The 25,411-nt window shown below is 44.1% G+C and overlaps 1 protein-coding gene across 2 annotated transcripts; it reads left to right on the plus strand.

Annotated features, from left to right (window-relative positions):
- Positions 1-1,440: 1,440 nt before the first annotated feature.
- LOC105908800 (periphilin-1-like) lies at positions 1,441-24,582 on the plus strand. 2 transcript variants are annotated; one of them, XM_031565207.2, is made up of 12 exons: positions 1,441-1,571; positions 2,010-2,072; positions 2,245-2,303; positions 2,433-2,657; positions 3,092-3,159; positions 8,122-8,253; positions 8,543-8,718; positions 9,222-9,257; positions 14,163-14,252; positions 14,608-14,684; positions 15,648-15,773; positions 23,767-24,582. In XM_031565207.2, coding segments are annotated over exons 2-12 (1,185 nt in total). In that variant the 5' UTR covers positions 1,441-1,571; positions 2,010-2,071; the 3' UTR covers positions 23,962-24,582. The 2 variants fall into 2 exon arrangements, with proteins under 2 accessions (XP_031421067.1, XP_012692817.2); XM_012837363.3 differs by lacking the exon at positions 14,163-14,252.
- The last annotated feature ends 829 nt before the right edge of the window (positions 24,583-25,411 follow it).

Genomic DNA, 25,411 nt, shown 5'->3' on the forward strand with positions numbered 1-25,411 from the left:
ATTTAATCGCGATTAATCGCATTTATGTCATAGTTAACTCAAAATTTATCGCGATTAATCGCAAATTTGTATCTATTCTAAATGTCCCTTTGTTTATTTACATACATATATATCCCCCCATACACAGCTTCTTGTCTTGCTCTTGCAGCGGTGGCGGTGTTGGATTTTACCATAACTATGGTCTTGTATTCTTCATAAGCGTACGTGATCATCTCCTGCTCGCCAGCGGAGAAAAAAAGAGGCTCTTTCTTTGAGTTTAGTAGCCATTAGATAATCATGGTTTTGGTGATCGACCCTTCCCCCTTTTGAAGTAGGACGGGCACGCGCAATTGCCTTGATAAGTGAAGTCTGGTTCGAATTAACGACATTATTTGACCGTGGATCAGCCTTGGACGAACCGAGATAGCCTGTCCTCAATCATCGCGGTCATTTAAACTGGCTAATGGGACATTTGATCGACTTAACTGAACCACTTACGACGAACGAGGCCCTGATCTACTTACAGAAATCCTCTGCCTTCACCTACCCAACCCCACCACGCTATCATGCTCTTATTCTACCCATACTCTGTGCTAGCTTTACCTGCAATGCCAATAATTGCCACCCATTGACATAGTTTTCTGTTCCATTACTCTACCTACCCTTGTAATAGTCACCTACAAGCACACTGTATCCCCTAAGCTGTTTTACTATACTTGAATGCTCTCTCCCCACCTTATTCGCTATCAAATTTGTATCACAGGTAAAAATGAAGTGTATTTTAATGTACTAGAAATTGACTTTAATATCAGCAGGTACATTTCTAGCACAGTATTGTTTTTGCGCTAAATATAAGTGCAATAAATATATATTACAAATTAACTTATTACAAGTACATTTCTACCTCAGTAGTATTTTATTATGCATTACATAATGGTGTGCTTTGAATGCTTTAAATATGAGTTCAATTTGAGTTGATTTACCTCTACCTCAGTAGTACTTTTGTGTACTTCATGTAATTATATAACATATTCACTAATACTTAAATTGATGTTTAGTACACTAAGATAAAGTATACTAGCCCCAACTTTCTATGTTGGCCACATTGGTGGCCATTTTGTTCCATGTGCTCTGTGTTTGTTTTTACATGTGGCCGTGTTTTGGTTTCCATGTGTTTGTTGCTCCGCCCCTCACCTTGTTTGGTCAAGTTCCTGATATTGTAGACACTGTACAATGTAAAAACCCCTTTATCGTAACTGAAAAATATGTCTGATAGGATTTGCGAGGTGTCTGAGTCACCTATCTAATGTTAGCATGCTACTACTCACAAGGTACGGCATTTCAAACTTTTTTTAAATTTTGGTTTGTGTTTTCTCACCTTTACGTCCATTGTAGCTTCATTTGTCGTCCTTGTAAAATTTAAAACGAATAAATAAGTTTCGACTTTTATTTTGAACGGGAAAAAAAATCACAAGTGGCGGCCATATTGAAATTTTTGTTATTATCGCCGGCTACATGCTGCTGCAGCTAGTAAACTGCTATTCACATGTTACAAATACTGTTCATATAGCAAAGGGAGATGATTTAAAATTGTAAGTGAACGCATGCTTTAATACCTATATTATTACAACTTGCAATTGCTGTTTTTGCTGATGAGTTGACTTCACAAAGCGTCAACAATACAATAACATGGGAAAGGGGGAACTAGCTTACTGGAGAGTATGTCCATTGCAAGCTAATGCAGTTAGTTTTATACATGGACGATTTCTTAAACATCAACCAAAGGCATATTGTCAGTTGTATGAAGTCTTGGGCTTGTTCTGTTTCCATGCAAAAGAAATTCACGTTATATGGCGTAATGCTAGTAGAAACTGAGATGAATTATACTAGCTTATTTTGAAGTCAGCTATGTGGCTCCCTAACAATTACCAGACTGAAAACATGATTGACATATATAACAACCTGGTTAAGTAGCTACTTCTTTAAGACACTGTCGACAAACTTTCATACACTCTCTTTCTTTTCTTTAGCTAAATAACGTTACTCGGTTTGAAAGACTGTTGAGGATCACATCAACAAGAGTAACGTAAACAGTTAAGTAAACCTGTCTCTCAGATGGCTTCCTCTCAGCCTCTGTGTAGAAATGCCTCTTATTTTCTTACTTTCACGATTGACATTAATCTATCTACTTTCAATAGTTCAGTTGTACAGAAGCCAGATTTGTGGGTATTTGGAGAAATATTCTGACAGTGTCTTTTTTTATAGTGTCCTACAGGAGAGAACGTTCCATCCGAGAAGTTTATGAGGAGCGCCTCGCGGATAGAGTAAGTTAAGCCACCGTTGTTAAAGCACGACGTAAACCTTTTGAAAGCGTACAGTTTAACATTTGCAATCAAGCTCAAATCAAGATTGATTTGTCCTATGCGCCTTTACATTGTGCGTTTGCTCAACAGGCTCCTTATCAGAGGGTTGTGAGCATAGAGAGACGAGCACCTTTCCCTCGGCCCGAGGACGACTACGACAGAGGGGGTGACTATGAAGATCAACGTTATGGCGGTCCACGAGGTTACCCAGCTGATGACGAAAGAGGTTTCCATGGTGAAGACCAGAGAGGTTACCACAGTGAAAACATGCACTTTGGGAACGAGCGCAGAAATGCCCCTCCTCACTATAAAAGAGTAAGCATGAAGCACCATTCAGGTGATGGGACTATGGAAAAAAGATTGAATTTGTATGGGGACTTATACATAAAAGGCTCTTAAGGCTTTCGATTTGTGGCACTTTGTTCTTAATACTTCAATAAATATTCAATTACATGTAAATGAGTTGTACGTGCAATAAAAAATTGCACTAGGGGTTTGGGTCAACTTATTTTTAGTAGTAGTTAGTAGTGCGTCAAAGAAGTACACATATGGTTATAAGTGCATTGTATATTGTACACTTGGTATGAAGTTGGACTTAATATTTTAATGACAAATAAAATTGCAGCCCTCAATTAAAATATGAGAACTTTCTTTTGAAATATTCAGTCAGTGTATGTTTTAATAATTGTATTCATTTTATATTATATCTTTGTAATATCAAGTAAGTGCATGCCTTTGTGCCGTAATAGGATGATCCGTATCCTTACTACCGAGGGCCCAGAGAGGATCTGCCAGCTGGTCGCCAGGTGGAGTTCAGGTGAATACTCTGTTGCATGCTGTAACAACACACAATAGTTGTATATTCTAGTCATACATGTAAATTGCTTTTCTATTCATTGAGTCCAATTTCCTTCAACTAAAACTGTGATTTTAGCCATTAACACGTAGCCCACTTTCTCCTGTGACTTGAACCTCATGAGGAAGTGACTTTTAGCTAAGTGGAAGAGAGTTTAAAAATCTTTGCATGGCTCCACTGTGTGGCTGCCAGCCCTGAGAGTGAGCAAGTAGGCCGGCTAGACAACAGCTCTATTAACTGGTCTGCAGGGCCAGAGGCCAAGCATAGCACTGCGTGGGTGGTGCGCTGGCTACCTCGACAACCAGGCTTTGGAAATGAACTCTTGGTATGACTTAGCCGTTTGACTTGTATTTAAAGGGCTCAGAGGGAAGTCAGATGCCGCGTTTGAAACTACAGTGTACCTTGTGACCAATAAAGCAGGTGGAAATAAAGTTGCTTGTTGAAGATTTCAAACTTAAACGTACTGCCTAGAACATGAAGGGGATGTATAACAAGCCATTGATTCCTAAAGAATTCTACACGTGCCCCATATGATTCTAATGAAATCAACACAGCTGAGTAGCCATTTATGGTTTTTCACCAGTCTCCCCAAATGCATAGCGTTGCTCTGATGACAGCAGGCTATGGAGTGAGTTCTAATTGTAACCAGCAGATGGCGATAGACACCTATTTTGATAAAGCTTTGAAATTCAATGGATGTATTGAACTGCTTACAGTAGGCATTTTTCAAACTGTGTGTATCCTCTTGTGCACAGTGCTCCACAGAAACCATAAATCAAACATGGCAGGCTTCTCGCTGTCTTCGCATTTGACACTCCTTTGAATGTTATGCTTGTCAATGTTTCTCAGATTAATGTGCAGTGAACGCCTCCATGTGTTGGATGTGGACTCAAGCTGCTGTTGATTTTGAATGATACCTCACTGGGGGTGCAAACGCAGTGATCAATCAAGGATGCGTCGTTGAGTGTGCATTGCACATGTTTTTTGTACGGTGTAAATATAGACATCTGAGATCCATTGTATGAGAAATTGCCAGTTCTCTCGTCTGCGCAGTAGTGGCATCCAGTCAGCGATATCCCACTGGTGCAGCATCAAGAACGGCGCTCACTGCAAACCAGCATCACCTCCCCAAATACATGCGTACACAGACACACTGCACACTCATACACCCCCCCCCCCCCCCCCCCCCCCCCCACCTCCCCCTCCTTCCTTCCTGCCCCTCGTGGCTGCCAGCGGCGGCTTCTAGGCCAGCCTAAAGGACAAAGGGCACCACTGTGTGCCCCCTTGGCTAGAGCACACATTACATGCACAGCGCACACCTGAATGGGCACCCTTCACCATGGACCTCCTTAGAGCCAATTGGTTTGCAGACACGAGCGACTTGCGTACACCTGGTGCAAAGGTTTAGGGCTAGCCTACGTCTAGGGCCACTTTATGTGTCTGTCCATTATAAATGCTGCTTTTGAAAGGTTGGCTAAACAAATGGCCCCACTGGAATCTACAGTATTGGTGATTTGCCAGACTGGCGTATAAATACTGAGAGCTCGGAGTGAAAGCTTGGCACAAGTGGCTGTGATACAGATTATGTTACTCCAGTGTCTGAGTTATGAGCCAAGCTATCCTTTGTGTCAAAACTGTGATAGTATGGCTATTTACCAATCTTTGATCCTCATTCAGATTTGCTTCAATTTGGGGATTTCGAGTCATACACATACACAAGGGATAATCCACTGCGGTATTAAATGATTTTCATGCACTATGGGGAATCAAAGAATGATCCAGTGTGAAGAGTCATCGCCTAACTGCAGTGCAGTTCAAGTCTTTAGAGCATGCACAGTCATGGGTTATTCTTTTGACACCCGTGTTCATGAAATTACGACAGAATTCTTTACTTTTGAAGATTATCACTTTCACTTTACAATTTTTTTTGTAATTTTTGACCCTCTGTTCAGTCATTTAGCGTGCAAACCACAACGATTCAATTCAAGATTCCCGATTACACCACAACAAGTTGTGTAGTGTGAACAGTACAGCAATGTGACGTCTCTGACAGTCAGGTAGTGTGTACTTGGCATGAGTAACTTCCATGATGAGTGACTGCTTGGGTGATGGAGTGAGGTTTTGTGTGAATCTGTCCGTGCATGTCTGTCCTCCTGTGTCCAGTTGACAGAATCCCTCAGGAATGTAGCCTATTCTTTGCCTTCAAGAAGTACACTGACTGTTGAACAATGCTGAACATCCTACCCAGCAGCATAGTCACTGTGTAGTTTCATTTACACATTAATTTAAATCACCACATGTATGTGCACACTCACCTGCACACGTCCTCAGATTGAAATAGTGGCCATCTTGGCAGCCTCTTAAGTTAGCCTGCAGGTCATAAACACGTGTGCACTATAGGGGAATGGTGTAATGCGTCCTCCGATTTTAGCTGTAGGTTCTCCTGACAGCAGTTTCTCATGGCCTGTCTGAATCACACACACACACACACACACACACACACACACACACACACACACACAGGCGCTTGGAGAGAAAGGGCCCAATGTAATACCTCTGGCAGCAGGGGTTCGGGGTCCACAGAGCTAGGAAGCCACACGGCTTTGTGCTGCTCCCGCCAGACCAGACCAGACCAGATGATGAAGACCTGCTAATGAGCTCACCGGCCGCCCTGTGAAGTGCCAGAAGTGCAACTAGTTGGCAACTGATCCCCCCCCCCCTCCCCTCTCTCAACCATCAAAGTCACCTCACGAACCCTCACCCGGCTTTAATGGTTTGCTCTAAAGCATCCTGAAGCCATAATTACTTGTTTAATAAATGTGTGCGGGCTGTTAGCCGATGCATCTTGCTGAATTTTGAGTCGTTAGCATGATTAAAGAGAAAGACGTAATCAGCTGCAACTGTTGATCGGGTGAGGTTCCCAATTACCTGAATTGCTGTACAATGTATTTATTCATTTTTTCCCCTTTAAAAATAGCCTGTGTCTTTTTTGAATTAGTTTATCTTTTGTGGTGGTTGATGTTGGGTGTATACACATTATGGCTTCCATTAACTCTGACTAAGCTTTCCAAAAGGCTTTCAGGTGTAGCTCCATATTTAGGCTGAGCAGCCCAGGATCACTGTGGCATGTTTTTTTCTCCCAAAGTTCAGCAGTTGCTCTCTGTGCTGAGCATGAAAGAGCAGCCATGTTTGTTTTGCCCTGATGGTGCATGAGTGCTGTGTTTGTGTGGACCCTATGGAGCCACTGCTGCATCTCTTCTCTTCAGAAGCTTGCCGTTTCATCTTCACGAGAGGACCCACATACCTGTGTCACAAGCACCTGTCCAAGCTTGCTATAGGTTCTACAAATAACCCTGCAGATCACCCATCATCCCTCACGTGACACTAATGTCCCATCCCATCCCATGCCATGACGCTACCTAGATGGCCAGAGGAGATTCAATTGTGTAAGAATATAACCTGAGAAAGTTCAAATTAAATGTTGGCCTTAGTTACTCTTTCTGCTCCTCATAGGACCACGTATAGAGACTGACAAGATTCAAACAATATCTATAATCTCTGAATAATATCTAGCATTATGCTGTGAACTTAGTTGTTGACGTCTCTGCATAATCTCTTATGCTGTTTCATTGTGTGAAGTAAGTGAGGAGAAATGTGGAGGGTTTTCTCTCTATTCAGGACACAGAGCCTCCATTCTAATAAGCTTTTTAAAGCAAGCAGAAGCAGTGGCTGGGCTACTTCAAACGGGTCAGGCGTCATTAAAGAGTGAGGCCCACGTAAAGCCTGCTCTTTGTTTGGGCTACAGGCCCAGGTCAGGCCGAGGTCGTGGAAACCAGGTGCCATTGATTTGTTTATGCCGCCAATCAGCTCTACGGCACGTCGTATAGCGGCTGATGGTCGGTCGGCCAGATCGAAAGCATTGGCCGCCAGGACAAGGACAATGGAGTAACTGCCAATAAAGGCTCCAGTGATTTTACTGCTGTGTGGAGGGTAGATATAGCTAAACAAGACCAAGGAAAAGGCCAGAAAACCATTGTCTGGTTTGTATTAGCGCATTAGCATTTATTAGTTCACTTGTAAATTGGCAGCTCGCATTCCAACCAAATATTTGATGTGTGAAATTGGAGAAGGTAAGCATACTTTATGGAGGTGGTTAGCTATTACTGTGGCAAATTGCGAAGCTGGCCTGTCTGACACGGCTCAGAGCACCGCATACTGCGTCTGAGGGCTTATCCAGCCTATGTGGCAGGGGGGCACTGGGCTCGCTGACCCCCCCTGCCCCCTCCCCTCGAACAGCCAGGAGGTCAAAAGGGGCACTCTCCCGTGGCAGGGTGCTCCGAGCTGACAGGCTCCTGTGTTGACTTTAAAAGCAGGGGGAGCGCTATCAAAATAAACACCCTAATTAAAGTGTAAAGGAGAGTGCAAAGGCCACACTCAATTGCACCCCCTCTCTTAACCAGGGGCTCCGGATCAACAGTTATGAGATGGCGGTAATAGTTTTCTCTCTCATAATTCATCACAAACATATTAGACGTAATGTCTTAAAAAAAAAGCCTTGAGCCAGCAATGTCCCCAGCTTTGTTTAGGTCATTTTCAAGTAATGACCCACTTCGATCCTGGAACAGCTGACGCTTTGTTCTCTGGTGTTGGTGTCAACTTTGTCCAATATTTTCTGCCTGGATGTGCCTAGACTCAGTTTGTGGTAACTTAATAAAAGTTCTTCAAATGAAACTTTGGTTGTATAAAACAGACCAGAAACACTGGAACTGTGTGTGAAAGCGTGACCCAGTTATGTGCCACAGGCTTGCTGTTTATTATCTAAATTATCGGAACATCTGTATTTTTAGTACAGCAGTCATTTTCTGCATTGTGTGATTGATACCGCAAGTGACTTCAATTATCCATTTCCATGTCTGTCTATAGGTCTAGCAGCCGGGTAGCTGCCGCACCTAGTGTGAGGGGCCAGAGGCCGCCCCCTCCGCGGTCCATGCCCACAGCCATGCCCAGCAGTGGAGATGACACCCTGATGCAGGCCATCTTGAACCTCGACAGACCGTAAGCCACACACAACATGGGCCACTGAAGTGATGCTGAACAGCCGCCTTTGTACAGCCAATGTAGTCTGTTACTTTTCTTCCGTTGTCTTTTGTTCATATATAATTACCAATATGATAACCATCCTGCGGAAAGAGCTTTTCAGACATCAAATAAGAGTGAATAAGAGAGTAAGTGTCTTTGCCATATGACAGTGTTCTTGACAGGGAAATGGAACCTCCATATGGTCATATGCTTCCTGAAAAGACCTTCTCTAAAACCTGATGTTGTCCCATTTCCTCTCCGTAAGGGATGACCACGAGGGACCCAGACGTAAGGGCCCTGTTCCCCCTGTACGTGAACGCTCTCCTGTCAAAAGAGACGTCCCTCCCTCCCCCCACAGTCGGTCAGGCTCCAACATCAGCAGCAGAAGCTTCTCCCCTGATGCTGGCAAAAGCTACCCCTACCCTAACCAACATAAGAAGAGTACGTGTCCGCTATGGAATCTGTTTGACACTATTAGGAGACTATTACGTCTTTGAGAAATGTTTAGCGCTCTGGCCTATTAAAATATGTGCTGCACAGGATTTGTGCAGTCTGATTTTATGGGAACTGGCTTTATAAAATGTTGTATAAGAAAACATGAAGTTTTGAAACCAGCTGGTGTGTGTGTGTGTGTGTGTGTGTGTGTGTGTGTGTGTGTGTGTGTGTGTGTGTGTGTGTGTGTATGTGTGTATGTGTGTGTGTGTGTGTGTGTGAGTGTGTGAGAGTGTGTGAGAGTGTGTGTGTGTATGGGTGTGTATGTATGTTTGTGTGTGTGTGTGTGTGTGTGTGTGTGTGTGTATGTATGTGTGCAATCACTTACAACATGTAGCTCAAGGGTATAGAGCAGCAGGTGTCTAAATTATATGGGTGTGTGCATATTCTCTCTACTTGAATGCTGTGTGGATTTATTGGTCTAACTTTTCTTTTCCTGTCGTCTCTTCCAGGGTATGAAGAACCATATGGCCCAAGTCAAGAGTCTGGTAGGTCCATCAGAAAGGGAACATTTCTATTGAGGAATCCTAGAGATAATATCCTCTGCATATGAGCTTAGTCTGTTGCATCCGTTATCAAATATAGTGTTCAGGATCAGTCATTAGGTGCAGGTTTTCTCATCCAAATATCAGTGGTTAACTGGAGCATCACAGAAAACCAATATATATGCCACTTATCTCGTTTCTGAACTTTGAAATGTATCGTTGTATGTTGGCTCGCTGTTGTTAAATGTTCTAGAGTCGTAGTCAAAGTTCCTCACACTTTATTAGACCTACTGCCTCTTGGCTCAAGCCTGATCCATGGCCTCTCTTGCTCAAGGGGACGTGGGCAGGCAGGCCCAGGCTCTCTCCGGCTTCTTTCTCTTGGCTCAAGCCTGATCCATGGCCTCTCTTGCTCAAGGGGACGTGGGCAGGCAGGCCCAGGCTCTCTCATGCTCAAGGGGACGTGGGCAGGCAGGCCCAGGCTCTCTCTGGCTTCTTTCTCTTGGCTCTCAGCTCTGCATGTCGTGGGGTTCAGCCGCTCAGCGAAACCCAAGCGCCTGTGACTAATCGGAGTGCTGTGGCGCGAGCAGGGGCGTGATGAAGGCCCCGTCAGCCCTGTTGAGCGAGAACGAGGTCAGCCGGTTTCAGAGGCCTGAAACGAAAGGCTGGAAGTGCCTGTTACAGGGCTGAAATGAGCAAATGTTGGCTGGTTGGCCGGCCAACTGTAAGCTGTTCCCCCGACCATGTCACACGCGAATTGTCACACTTTCATGCATCACCAGGCCAGAGCTAACTTTCTCCTCTAACTATGCAGCTACACCCTCTTTCAGTGGTGGGTTCAGATTGGGTCTCTTTTTAAGTTAGGGGATTGGTGCTGATATTTTGCTCAGGGGAATTTTTTCGAAATATTTTTGGTACAGTCTCAGCATAGCTTATGGCCCTTATGATTGTAATATGACACGTGAAAAAATGCATCCCAAATGGGCTGCCTGTTATTTGCCATTATTGGAGCCGTCCGAATCTGGTTCCAATCCAGTTGTGACCTTAATCAGTCCAATTAAGAGGGACATACTCCACAGACATAAGCTCACGGAGGCCAACAATCACACATGGTCTGAGGTTGGAGAACGGGGTAGATCCTGTGCAGAATGTCTGAGGCAAACCAAAACTGCGGAGGACATTTTAGGCCTTAATGTTTGTGTGTATGTGTGCGTGTTTATATCCCAACTATCCAATGCATGAAGGTGAGAAAACCTTCAGTGTTGAAGGTGTGAATTTAGACAGAGACTGGGGTCTACATGTTAAGATGCTAATTACACACAGGGAGCCTTGGGTTTTATTGAGGAGGCAGAGCTCTTGATTCAAGGTTTGACCTTTCGCTGTTTGTGAGAAAGCAGCATGCTCTGACAGCTAGCAGATGTCCTCATGCTACAGTACACTCCAGCAACCTCCCTGCCCTTCACAGGACAGCCAGCTTCTCAAGTTTCCCCCCCCACACACACACTGCCTACTTGGATGGATGCATTAAGCAGTTTCGGGCCTGGAACGCCTGAGCTCTGGCAATGGTGGTTAACATTTCTAGGCAGATCTCTACTTTAAAAAAATATATATATGTTATTAAATGTTATGTGGTGTTTCTTACTCTGTTCATTTTCTATGAAATTTAAGATTTTCTGGTTGGGAAATGTGGAACCTGAGGAGAGAAAGTTTCTGCCCAAGTGGAGCGTAACTGGCCCGCAGCTAGTTTAATTTGATCCACTCCTTTACCAGTAGTCAAGAAGAGTGCCGTCTTTTTCTGACTTTGCAAATGGTTCCCTCCCGAAGCAGCTCTTTATGTGGTGCTAAGAGGGTTAATGCGACAGAGGCCTCCCTCTCATCTCCCCTCACCTCACATTTGGGTTGAGTGTTCCACCTTCGTTTGAAGGTGCAATAAAACCAGCAGCAAACAGACGACGGTCCCCCCTTCCCCTCGGCTGTCTTGCTAATTAAGCGACACATCAAAGAACACGCACAGAGAGAGGCCCAGGCAGGCAGGCAGGCAGGCAGGCAGTGAGTGGGGAATGCTGGGAAACGTGTACGCCTGTTCCCTGCGTAACGTCTGGCTCCCCTAATTCTTTTCCTATCACTCCTCTCCACGGGCAGAGCCCTGTCGCCCTGCATTTTTGCCCTGTTTTTTTTATGCTTATCAGAGCAATGCTTCGGATACTTATCAGAAAAAAGCCCTCTCTCCTCTGACCTTCCATTGCAAAGGCACAGAAAGGTAATGGAATCTGAGAGATGCGATCACATGAAACTAATGCGGAGACGCTTTTAAGAAAATGAACAAAAGATTCAGTTTGCTGTAGGTTATGGCGGGGGCATGGCGTCTCACAGATGGCTGTTGTTGTGTGTGTGATGAAGATGGTGCCGAAGAGGGTTCTGCCTTTGTCAATCTGTTGTTAGTGGAGTGCCCTTGTATGGCGCCAGATTGTCAGGGGATGCCCATCCATCATGCCACGGCGTGCTGAGATGCAGCTTGGCATGCCTGGCACTCTGGGTGTGAGAATGTAGACACACACACACACACACACACACACACACACACACACACACACACACACACGCTGTAAGCCAGATGCCTTTTGCATAAGAGGGGGTGGAATTTACCATCCTGTCAGCCCCCAAACTGACAGAGAAATCTAAAATCCCAGTTCTTTTGTTTGAAAGTGGGTCTGTTTTGTTCCTCCAAACACTCATCATCATCATCATCTTAGACTTAAATGTTGACAGGATAGTCTGACTCTTCACGAGCTGTATTTGCATTGCTTTGATATCTTGGTTTTATATATGAGTTTCTCATATTCTGGTAAATCAGGATTTATTAGCATGACATTAGTTTGATGTCTAATCTGCATACAAGCCCCTGATGAAGCAGATAATTCTGCCCACTTAGCTTCAATCAGCTTTTGATGATCATCGAGATTTACAATTCATGAGCATATGTTGGTATGTGGCTGACAGCATGACTTTCCCCCCAAAAAATATGAGCAGCTTTTTTCTATGGTCAGCCTTCATTTGGAGTTGCCTCGCCTCAGTGGTGATCACATGTTATTTTTCTTTTGTTAGTTTTTTTTTTTACTGTAGTTTTAAAAAGCTAACATAGGAACCATGAAGCTGCACCTTGGGAGTCTTTTGCACACTCGTGTTCTGTCTTAACATCCAGTTCCTGGGTGTCCGACCAGACTCTTCATCCTCGTCCTCTCGGCCACTGAGGCAGGGGAATGGGAGGCACCCGGACGTCACTGCGCTCGCTAGGGCCTCGCTGTCATCTGAGGACTGGAATCGGGAGCGACTCGTACATCACTCGGTGTACTCTGCCCCAGAACTGCAGTTGGCCTCACGGATAAGAATAGTCCAACTCCTGAAATACATTAGCTCCCCCTTACTCCCTGTTTAGTTAAGATCTGTGTCAGAGATACACGCCACCCAGCCACAATCTCTGTTCTGCACCACTGTGTCTGGACAATGTTCAGCACTGCAGACATTAGTTGCAGTTATCAGGGTGTATAGCTGACATGTTTAATTACTGGTTATGCATATGGATTCAAATACTGGGAAAGAATGTAATTCTCTTCAGCCCTTAAACTTAATAATGTAATAATGACCTCAGTTTTCTCAGTGGTATTAGTTTTAGGTCACAGTAAAAGTTTAATAGGACATTGACCAGCTATGGCCTTGGAACCGAAATGTGGGGCTGATGTGATTGCTATGATGTCAATGTGGAAACATGTATATCAATGTTGTGGTTGGTCTGTCATAACATAGTAAGGATAAGACCTCAGATGTCGTTTGGAGATTGGCAGTAGGAGACACATGAGCTCACATTTTCACCAGATATTTAAAGGAAATGATGTCATCACGGTCACCAAGGATGAGGTGAGATTTGTGGGAGAGTTTTCCCTTCTCACCTCAATTATGATTCAGAATTTTTTCAGTTAAGTCTGGATTATCTTTTTGATATCAAAATCTCATTGATGGCTTGAGGCATTTAGCTGTTGATGGCTTTGTGGTCTATAGTCTAAAGAGAACTTCCATTCTGAGCTGTTGTGTGGTGTTTCTCTCTACCCTGTCAAAGGCCTTATTTGTACCTGTTTTCATGCATGTGTAACCTGTATTGTGGAAAGCAAGTTCCTTTACTGCCACTGACTATGCAGCCTTGGGCATGGTGGATTTACTGGCACACGGTTTAAGACCCATGGGTTCTACAGTCACTTGTGTTGTGCAGCATTGGGGGGGTTCACATACCATATAGTTCTGTGCAGGCTGGCCTCCATCTCACTCAGACATGCTGCCTAAGTCTTTGGCGTATCCACTCCATGTATTCCCTGAAACTCGGCCAATGTCCTCTTTTCAGAGCTTCAGCTTGCTGTTGTGTTGATCTCTGGGGATTCTTAAGTCCCGCCGTATTTTCATTTTCCAGATTGTCTTGCAAAAAGACTCCCCCTGGCAATGTTCCCATGAAAGCTCAGCAGAGGCATGGTTTAAAGTGGGTGATCACATCGGAAGATTACATTTACATCTCTGGGCTTGTATGGATGCACTTAAAGTAACACAATTTTCCACACAAAACACCTTCCTATTGTGTGAACAATCACCTACTGCAGACACATATTTGATCTCCAGTATGAAAGTCCGGGTGTTTGGAACGTTTAACAGGGAAAACAACATTAAAGCATTTTGTTTTGAGCAACTGAGCGGCTGAATATCGTGGTGGGGTTAGCTGCTTGCAGGAGGGAATGGAATGACAGGCCAAACGTGTTTTTAATTTCACCTTGGCTGGGATCTATTGCCACAGGAGATTTCTTGAATAAAGGAAGAAAAAAAAAGCCAAACATTTTCCAGCTTGGCCTTTTTTTTATTTTTATTTTATAGACATATTGGAGCCTGTGGAGCACAATGCACAAACCAGCCCAATCCAAAGGGTTCAGCCTCCATTGTTGGCCTCCTCGGGGAGAGTGTTAAGTAAACAGTTATTTGTCACTGCTTTTCCACATTTGTGAACTCGCTGCGCATTGTCCCCACCACACTTCACAATGAGTTACTGCTTAGTGCTGCAAATTATAGAAAAAAAAGAGAGAAACGGGTCAACCCCAAAGCCAATGTGTTTCCAATCCCATTTCAAAAATTGAATTAGATTAAGAAGGGTCTAATATTTCTCTGGATTGTCTTTTTTGTTTAACTTTAAACTTTGCATCTCAAAATGTGGCTTTTGTCTTGTGGTTGAATTCATTCGGTTGCTCTCCCTCTTTCTCTCTCATCCTTTGCTCCCTTACTTTTTCTCTTTCTTTCTCTCTATTTTCCATTTGTCTTGCACTAGAAAGAGAGAGACCATCCGGCTACACGATTAGTACATCTCGAGATGGATCTCCACATAGCTCAGTGTTAGCCACCAAGGTAAGATATTCTCATTGGATTTGTTGAGAAGATTATCAAGAGAAAGCAAGCTATATTGTGTCTAATTTAAGAAACAGCAATATAATGTAAACATATTCATTTTACCACACCTATTCCCCAAATGACTGTTGAATATGATAAACCATAAGCAACAATATGATTGTATTATTTGGTGCTCTGCACCCAATGGAAACTTCAGTAGGCATCTCTGTACGTTCCATAGCGCTAGATCCAACATGTTCCCCTCCCGTGTCCACGGATCTCTTGAGTCTTTAAGTCTTTAGTTCAGCCTCGTGAGTCTTTCTCGTGACCTTAACTGTTGGCACAGGGGGGCCTCCCTCCCACAGACCCACATCACAGCGGCGTAATGATGAGCGCTGATGAGGAGGACTGTTTGTGACAGCGATATACGCCCAACATCGCCTCCTCATCGTCTCCGTTTGATCAGGTCACTCTGTTTAAGGCCAACGTTCACTTAGCATGACCCAAGCAGAAGATGAAAGCCCGGGGGCTGTTTGTAAACCTGACTGAAGTGGAGAGCTCTCCCTGGGCACTGCGGCTGGGCTTGATTTGAAGCCCTGTGCCTTTGGTGGTGGCTGGACTGAAGAGGAGCATGGGGCTGTTAATGGGGATGGTTTTTATTGCCCAAATGTTCGCACTGTTGTTGCAGCACTATGACCATGGAAACTCTGCATTTATCCATGGATGGTCATGCCAAGGCCAAATATCTGGGGGGGGTCGGGGGGGGGGCTTTCCAGTGCACATGGTGGAGGGAATTATCAAGTACAAACTGTGTGAATCCCATGTATAGTCAGTGTGAGTTGTGACTTTTCATCTCAAGAGTTACTGGGTTCTGAGACAGATCCAGTTCAGAGGTGTAATATCTTTTCATACAACCGACAGCTTTGTAGCTCTGTATAAATGACCGCCGCATTGCCTTTCGTGTCGTATGTAACTTTGCAGGAGGACATTCCAGGACTGAGTCTGGAACAGGACGACCTGCTGAAGGAGGAGCCCGTCAAAGACACCGATGACTTCCAGGAGCGACGCGCTCAAGCCATCGCCGCCAAAGCCCTGGAGATCGAGAAGGTTTGAAGAAGCCCCGCCACCACTCTGTCCTTATTCTCAGCACTTCATGTTGTTACTCAAAGACTGTGGTGCGGAAAGTGTTCCGGCCGCCGCCGTACCACTGCTGTATCCTGTTGCAGCGTGTAAGCACCGCTTAATAATTACCACTCCCGTGGTATAGCCAGATGGCTAAAGTCCTGTTGCTCTCCTAGATTATGAACTTGGATTTTGGATGTGTGCAGAGACATTTTTGTGCAGATCTTGCTGCTTTGCGTGCATATGAGTTCCAGTAAGCCTGTCTTTCGGCCTCCTGTTAAACCAGGGTAGAAATTACCTCGAGGGATTCTGCCAGCCCACCCATGAAGTGGTACCTCTTCTGGCATTCAAATTGTACTGAAACACACACACACACACACACACACACACACACACACGCACACGCACACGCAGCCACACACACACTCATGCGCTAGTTCACTGACTCCAACAGTTTTAGTGTTGGCTCTGGTCATACCCTTCGTGTGGGCCTATTTGACATGGATCATTTGATGATGAAAACAAGAACTGTACCACCCAAACACCTAATCCCGCTGGCCGTGTTCTCATGTGAAATATAGCTTGTCCCAATTAAGCCCCCCAAGCGCACACATCCCTGTAGGATCAGTGTTCTCACTGTTCTCAGCAGATTCAGGGAATTCCAAAGCCTTTTATCTCTGCGGGCCCATTAAGATCACACCAGAAACGCACCTCTAATTACTCTTCTTGAAGACATGGCATGTTTCACAATATCCACGTTATGTTGCTTTATCTTTTCACCCCCACCACGCACACACACACACACACACACACACACACACACACACACACACACACACACACACACACACACACACACACACACACACACACACCTTCTGGCGTATTCCTCCAGCAGTGAGCTCATTATGGAGTCTCCAGTGATGGAGCACACCGAGGGTGTGTGCCAGCGTCTGAAGTCAGCCCCCTCCGCGACGGTGACTGGAGGGACGGCCACGCCGGGCACCGATCACCACAGCTCATTTAGCGGTGGCCGTAAAAACTCTGCCAGGCTCCCCCGAGGCCCTATCAGTGGCAGCCGTGGCCAAGCGGCCAAAAACAAAAGGGAATTTTTTTTTTGGCTGCCTTCACTCTGGACCTCTGCAGAGCAGAGCAGAGCAGCACTTTCCAGAGAAGCTCACCCAGAAGTGAGAGGGGCCGACGCAAGGAGAAGGGAGGATCCTGAGCCTCCTCCTCACTGCCGCTTTCCCCGAAGTCGTGCTTCTTGCTCACCGGCTTCTTTCTCAGGCCAAGCCTTTGTACAGCTGCTGCTCCTCCACAGGGCTGTGTGTTGTGGGTTGGCCTCTCTGTCTGGACGTATGGGAGCAGACAGCTGAATTACCGTTATTGTATGCCGTAATGCCATGTGGAACATCATCGCCGACCGCAGTGTCCGGTCTGATTCTCATATAAAGGCGAGTTGCTAGGCTTGGTCTTCAGAGCGTGATTCAGAGGGGTTATTTTAGACACATCCCCCTGCTTCATTTACCTTCAAAAGTAGTGGGTACAGTGAGTCAAAATGGCAAAGGGCACCTTTTTATGCAAAGCATTCCTCCCAAATCTGAGCACATTTAATATGAACGCTGTCCAGGCTCGGGCCCTCTCAAGGTGCTAACTGTGCAACGAAACGAGCTTTACTGTGTGACGTAAACGGCAGTGTACTCAATAATCTCTCATGTCATTTGTTGGCAGGAGAAGCACATTAGTGTGCAGCACTTCTGACATTTGAAGTGAGCAGCATTTTCTCACTCTGTGAATGGTGAACTGGGCTCATTAAATGCTTACTTATTACAGTTAAATGATTCAGCCGAACAGGCCTTTTGCCATTACTAAGCTGTTGCACATGCTGATGTAAGACATGTCCTTTCTAAGTTTTGTTTACTGGGGTCACTCACTCACTCACTTCAGCCTGATGATTGCATGGTCTACTTTTAGAGTAGCCTACATTGAGCTGTGAGTCAACGTGTTTTGACTGGAGTCAGCTCTGTGGTAATGAGCAGTGTTAGGCATATGTTGTTTCTGGGAATTATATTGTGTGCAAGTTTCATGAATTATGGTATATGTATTGTTTGTTGATTTATAGAAAACATTTATCTAAGGCAGTGATTTCTACCGCCATGATTGCAGGTTTTGCAATGAAGTGCAGTAAATGGACTCCATGATTGAACCAACGAGTAGATGGACTCGTGCCATGATCTTAAAAAGACAGAGTGGATTTTTCTTTACTTTGGTAATTCTGTAACGTTTCTGAGTGTGATGTGGTTAAGTGATCCTTCACATCTGATGAGTTTTTGAATCAGAATTTAAGAGACAATGTAAAATAAACCTCAAAAGCTTGTCATTTAATTTCACGGATAAGCCGTGGGACAAGTTACATTTGAGTGTATACTTGTTATGAAGTATACTTGAAGAGGCAGCAGTTGATCTGCAATTCAACTGAAAAGGTTCATAGCCCAAGTAGGGAGGAACCAAATGAATCAAGGACCCACAGTAACCCAAAGCACTCGGTAAGCACATTTAGCTATGTGTCACTTAATTGGTGTCCACACTAATAGTTTTTTGCGAAAACAGAGAAGGTGAGTTGCGTTTTGGCCTTTTGTCCACATGACAACAGCGTTTTTTAAGGGCCTGAAAAAACATGTAAATAGGTTTCAATGTGAAGACTTTTGAAAACGCAACCCTTCCATTACCATGTGGACAGGTGAAAACTGAGCTTCTTGAAAATGTTGACGACACAGGCCAACGGATCCAGTCACCTTTCATTCTCCGTGAAGGCTGAGCTGGCTGAGGATTTACCTCGTATGGTAGCGTCAATGCTTTTAGAATAATCTTGTTTAGTTGTAGGCAATAGCTTGGAGCATTTTGTTTTTGTGTTTCCATGTTGACGTGGGTGAATTCTCATCCGTTGACGTTGTCATGTGGACACAAATCGTTGTCATGTGGACACAAATCTTTTTGGAAATGAGGAGGAAAAAATGTTGGTGTCACATTGACAGAAAGCTATGTAATGCATGTTTAAACTTACTATGCTCTTAAACATAGTCAACCAAAAGTTTGTTTGGTTGTTTGCCTCAACATAAACAGTGTTCTGTATCGAAGGATATGAGATACTGGCAGATGTAGCCGTCACCCTTTTGCATGTAATTGCGTTATGATTATATTTCCACACTAAGAACTCCGGACATTCAGGCATTAACTCCACATCCATTCTAGCTTTAGGTTCTTACTGTGAGGAACTGCCTGATTGGCACATATCTTACTCATTTCCTCTTTTCATGGTTGAGATGAATTACTGAGGGTTCATGTGAATGAACACACACACACACACACACACACACACACACAGACACACACACACAGACACACACACACACGCACACGCACACGCACACGCACACGCACACGCACACACACACACACACACACACACACACACACACACACACACACACACACACACACACACACACACACACACACACACACACACACACACACACACACACACACACGCCTTTATTAGAAGGCACTTCCCTTTTAATCATGTATCATCATCATGTCCCTCTTGTGCTTTTATGAGATATCAGTTCTGGGAGGCCTTCTGGGAGGGTTACTGAATGCTCCGGCAAATGTAGAGCAGCTCCCAGTTGATATTTAGGGACTACATGATCATGTTATTTTGGAGTTTGAGAGACTGCTGGATGTTTATGACCAGCCAAGAGCCAGAAGTGGCTGGGAGTGATTACTGAAGACCACCATTCATCATTTCAATCAGTCCAAACGAAACGCATCCAGTCCAGCTATTAGCCCCTCCGCTGAACGGGCTCGCTTTGCAGCTCAAGTGATTAAATGCCTCTTTTAATATTCCCTAATGTGTACCAGCCCCAGACTAATCATCCCCACTGCCCTATTATCGCAGACCCCCCGCCTGCCCCAGTATTCGTTTGTGCACCCCTGAATGTCTGTTAGCCTTATTTATAATGTTTTACAGACCATTGCTTCTCCATATACACATACACAACATCCTCACCACCCACCCGACCCCCCATACCCCCCGCTCCTCGCTGTGTAGGCCGGTGTGCTGTCGGGCCCCTTGTGTCTGGCCCTGCTTGTGTGGCCCTCTGCTATCGGCCCCAGAAATCAGTCCCCAGTTCCCTTAGCAGGGGAGCCGAGCCGTCGCAGGACCCCGCCTCACCAAACAAAGAGTGCATAAGGGTCAAACACGGCCTTCCTGTGTTGTTGAATAACGGCCAGATGAAGTTGAAAAGCTCCTACGCTCACTCGAGGAAAAAAGGCCTTCCCAGAATTACTTTTTTTTTTTGAATGCCGTATCTATAAATAAACTCATGTTGGGTGAGGCATTTTCCTCTCTCTTGAAACAAAGTGTCTCTCTAGGTCTTTTTATATATCTGTGAAATGGCTTAGAGTTTTTGATGTTTGTGAAGCAGTGGGGAGTGTCAGGGGAAATCAGTTAATTAAGAGTTTATTGTTCATTGTGGGCAGTGTTCTCCATTCCGTGCTGCTACTTTGAAGCAGACAGGCCCGAGTGTGTGTATGATGCGTAATGAAGTGAGACTGTAATCAGCCTCAGCAGATGCTAACACACAAAAGGCCCGAGCAGAATTTTGTTTTGAAGGATGACAAACACAATCAGTTCAAAGTAATGAAGGATGTCTAGGATATTTGCAGGCCTGAGGCTTTCTGATTGTTTTTTTATTTTGTTGCCCCAATCTGCTCCATATCCTCTTTTCTAAAGCAAATGAGGCCAGGATATGTTGAAGTTACTGAAGAGAAGCAAACGATTGGAGTGGGTGCTTTCAGTGTGTAGATATTGTTCTTTCAATAGAGTTTTGACCTTTTGCATCCCAGCATGTTTTTTTTGCCTTAGAGACTGGTCCTTTCCCAGTCTGTTGTAGAGCAAGGCCACACGTGCTGAATGTCTGCTAGATGTAGTTGTAGTGAGAAAGCTGTTATTATGTGGGTGGCTTGGTTGGGTTAACATCGGCAGCATTCTTATTGTTGAGTCTCCTCACTGTTTTTTGAAAGACTATTCTGTCCTGACAGTCACCCCTTGCATTTTAAGGGTAGGAGCATTCGGATTCTCATGATTGGCCTTGGATGTCTTGCGAATTATTTTAAATCGGAAGGAAGTAAGGACTAGAAAAAGCACCTTTTGTTACAACCATCAAAACATTTGACTCTTAATTGTTTCCTTGTGTGGTCTCACATGTAACAGCAAACAAACTCCTCTTCAAACTGATACACATTTCTATGCAGTGAGTCAGTTGACTATAAAAAGGTTCCATATCAAAACCAGTAAAAACCTAAACAATACTGAAGGTGTGAACTAAAGTTTATTCATCCATCCGTGTCTTTGGACCTAGCCCTTGGTTACCAAAAAACAGATATGAGAATGGGAAACAGTTTGTGGGCCATGTTTATGTACTATGCAGGGAGTTGGTCTAGTACCAAGTGGCCGTGAGAGAAAGCCCTTGCAGGCCACGGTTTGCCAGGGGCAGTGTGCTTTTTTTAGTTTGTCTGGAAGGAGCAGCCTTGCTAGAAAAAAAAGTCTTGTTTCATTGAGGGTCTGTGCAGTTTCACTTACCTTTTTTCCACTGTTGTTTTCCTGAAGCCAGTTTGTTTTGGATGGTTGACAGTTGAGATACAGTTGAGAAAGATAAGGACTCTGGGCTTGCATGAGTCTTCGAAAAACATCCATGTCGTTATCCACCATTTTGTCAAGCCAAAAACACAGCATTATATTTCAGTGACGATATTGGCTGTTCTTTTTCAGAGTTAATTGGTGAAATCAAGTCATTTCCCCCTAATTGAATGAGAATAGCCCAGTTCTGTTGGCTCGCTCATATGATTTTTAATTAAATTTGATTTCAACCTGCTGTGAACTTTTGGTCTGACTTTTCATCAGCGAACTTGACTTTCTTCCATTGTTTTAGCAAAACTTTGACTTTTCCTCCTTCCTCTTCCTCTGACCTCTCTCGGGGAGTTTTGTGTTTCTTGGCCTAGTCTTTGACAGTTCCCAGAGATGTCTCATACTCTACCCCCCCCCCCCCCCCCACACACACACACACACACACACATGTCCACAGTGCATGCTATCACACACACACACACACACACACAAACACACACACACACACACACACACACACACACACACACACACACACACACACACATCTCCACAGTGCATGCTATCAGAGAGACTAGGCAGGCCCCTGTCCCCTGCTGAACTTAACAGCCAGAACAGAGTAAGACAGTCTAAACCTCTTGTAGGTTCCCCACACTGTAACCTTGTCCCAGAACAAATGTAACTCACTATAGTTACGGCAACCCCCATGTTTTGAACTGTGCTGAATGGGAAACCACATTGTTTTCTTTCACTCCCTTTGTGTGGCTAATCATTCCTTTGATTAGGGGCTTGTTCGAGATTTGTGGAGTCTCAACAAGTATACGCCAAGAAAGCTTCACGTAAGCAGAAGTGTGTTTTTTACGCTAATAGTCACCTATTCACTCCCATCTCTCACCAGGACATTATGGATGAAGCCTGAAATTAGCAGACTTGCTTTTCCAGCATTAAATGTGATGAGCTCGGTGCTGGGGAGCTACTGGCACAGGCAGCCCAGATTCCCAAAATGGCTGCAGGGTCTTAACATGACACAGTTCTACCTCTCAGGAAGCCAGGAGCATTTGATTAAATTGCTACTTCTGAGAAGTGGGTCATATCTCAAGTTGCTTTTTGTAGTTGTTGAGAGAAAAATTGCAGCTTTTTTGAGATCCAGCTTGACGAGCTCTATAATTTTGTTTTGTTCCAATGATGTCTTGCAGAAGCTAATTACAGTCCTTTAAACTATGATGGTTTTGCACCCATCAACAGAACAATTTTGACTTTGTGACACCTCAAACCGACAATGTTTTAGTGGTCCTTTGCTGAACGGTTCTCCACATTGCATTGAGAATCCCACAGCGGCAGCAGTAGGGGTCTGTGGCAGCACTGACCTTAGATGCCAGCACCAGAGACGTGTCAGTCTTCATTAACCTCGCTAAGAGCTGCTAACTGAAAGGGTCTCTCAAGGTGATCGTCTGGTCAGTCAGATCCCTGTCCGTGTGCCTGTGAGAACGCCAGGCCAGACCTGCCCTACAGCAGGGATCAATCGGAGGCCCCCCTTCAGGACTTTCTGGGCCCTCAGGTGATGGAGAGGCCCCTGGTTTTTACACCTGGGTCACTTGGAGACCTTCATAAAACTCTTAATGGTCTTTTTTTTTGTGGTGCCTAGCAGTATAACAAGCCATATCTGCCAGGCTTTAATGACACGGCATGAAAGAATTTCAATGTTCCCCAACTGGCCCCAGCACCTCTCATGCCCTTTGTTGCTCCCTTCACAGCACACCTACAACTATTATTTACCGTGGTCACATGCTGCTTTGCCATAGTTAAACCTTTGTTCAATTTACAGGGAGTCATAGATTTCAGTAAAGTCCACTGAGGACAGTGTCCCTCCATATAGCTAACAGCATTAGATAGTATATTCAGTCCTTCCAGGATTCTGTGATCTTCCGTTTTTACAAATTCACGCAAATTCAAGGATTTTCCGAAGTAGACATTTTATTTAACTCCAAATCACTGCAATTTCAACCACAATTTCTGAGAATTCCCACAGCAAATTCCGTTACTTTTGGCTGCAATAATCACAACAAACCTGATGTGTCTGTATCACCATTTGCCCCAGTTTATATCCCTGAATTACATTATTTGCCCAAAGAGTTACGTTTTATTCCCATATTGTTAAGTTTTCATCTGTCAGAATGTGACCTTAACTTACAAGTTACAACCTTTTATTCAATGTTATTTCATTTCATTGTATTATTGTTTGTACCTTTTTGACGGTTGAATTGGCTAAATAGCTGTGTCTTTGTGTAGTTGTACAGGCAGGACTGTGAGACCTTTGGAACGGTGGTGAAGATGCTGGTGTCCAAGGAGCCAGGGCTGGAGAAGCAGCTGCAGGGCCCACTGAAGGACAGTCTGGTGGAGATCCGCGAGAGATGCCTGGAGGGCCTGCGCCTCTACATCAACGAGCTGGACGAGGTGATGCTGAAGCACGAGGCCTCCGCCTGACTCCGTGGTTCATACCAATCCACCTCACCACCCATGCCAATCTCAGTCCAGCATCCAGCAAGCACTTTCAGTATCTCATAGTGAAACGAACACAGCCACCTCAAATTCCTGAACTACACATTGGTTTTCAGGGCCTACCGTTCTTACTGTGTATTTGAAGTTTTGTTTACGGCTCGTATTTTTTTATCTTCCCCTACCCTTTTCTGCTCTAACAATGTCCGAGGCCAGTCGATAATGTATGGAGCTATAGAAACAGTCGAGGGCCACATACATTGCATTTTTGTACTGAGGTTATGTATAGGAAGTACTTTTTTAACCATTTAGACACTACGGAATCATTGGTTGGGGTCAAATCTTTTATGTCTTTTCTGGATGCAAATATCAGTGTTCTGGTGTAGAGTGTGTTTACTGGTGTAGGGAAACCTGTGAAAAAAATGATGTATTAATGCAAACCCTCTGGATTTTAACCCAGTATGTTCCTCAATTTCGTAGTTTTTTAATTGAACTCTAGGTCAGATTAAGTGCTGTTTTTACAGTTTTTTTTTTTTATATGGTTCTCAATTTTTGTGACTACTCCTCATTTTCTCACTGACAATTAAAACTGTTTGTACCTTTTGTTAACACTTGTACAGTGTTGAGTTATTCGCTCATACTCATGCTGCCAATGAAACCAGAGAAACTCTCCTATATACCATCATAATGTCTGAGGCTCCATGTCTAATTAAAAGCCAGGTCAAAAAATCATTCAGTTTCACCATCATGGGTAACCTATATTTACCCCTGGAATTGCTAACCTGGATGAAGCAAAAAAAAAAAAAAAAAAAGACATGAAAGAGTGAAGCCAAATTCCAGAGTTTGTTAGGGCAAACAGCTTACATGAACACGTCTGGGACACTAGGTTAGGTTCTCTGTCAAAACATGTAAGTCAGCTAATATATAATGTTTAAAATCTAGCTACAATGTTCTCCAGGGGAAACAAAGATGAATTAATAGCTGGTTTTCTCAGTATCACTGGGTCTTCAAGAGGCACTGGGTATGTTAAGGTGTTAAAGCAAACAAATACTGTACATGGGCCACTATTGGAATGTTTACAACATGGTCTGTTTAGAAACGAATCCAGCCGAGATACATGGTAGTACAGTTTTCCTGGAACAATGGATTTTAAGTTTTACTTTGCGGTGAGAGATGTAAGCAAAATCACAAATTGTTTACTCTCAAACTTGGTTATGAAACCTTCATACAAATACACATTTGTCTGCCATGATACATTTTTTATTATCAATTTATTTTATTAGCCTTATTTACCTTTTTTTTCCTTTTTTTTTTTTTTTACATTTATACAGATTATACGGATTTATTTGCAATATACTATTTACCCATAAATATAATTCAACCTAACTAGGCCAGAGATAATACAAAGGGAGTTTTTTACCCCCACCATTGGCCTTGG

The sequence above is a fragment of the Clupea harengus genome, chromosome 3, assembly GCF_900700415.2.
Source record: "Clupea harengus chromosome 3, Ch_v2.0.2, whole genome shotgun sequence".
Lineage (NCBI taxonomy): Eukaryota > Metazoa > Chordata > Actinopteri > Clupeiformes > Clupeidae > Clupea > Clupea harengus.

Coding starts and splice junctions, on each gene's coding strand:
- LOC105908800 (XM_031565207.2), top strand. Junction 8,719..9,221: donor CCCTAACCAACATAAGAAGA/GTACGTGTCCGC, acceptor CGTCTCTTCCAG/GGTATGAAGAACCATATGGC. Junction 15,774..23,766: donor AAGCCCTGGAGATCGAGAAG/GTTTGAAGAAGC, acceptor GTCTTTGTGTAG/TTGTACAGGCAGGACTGTGA.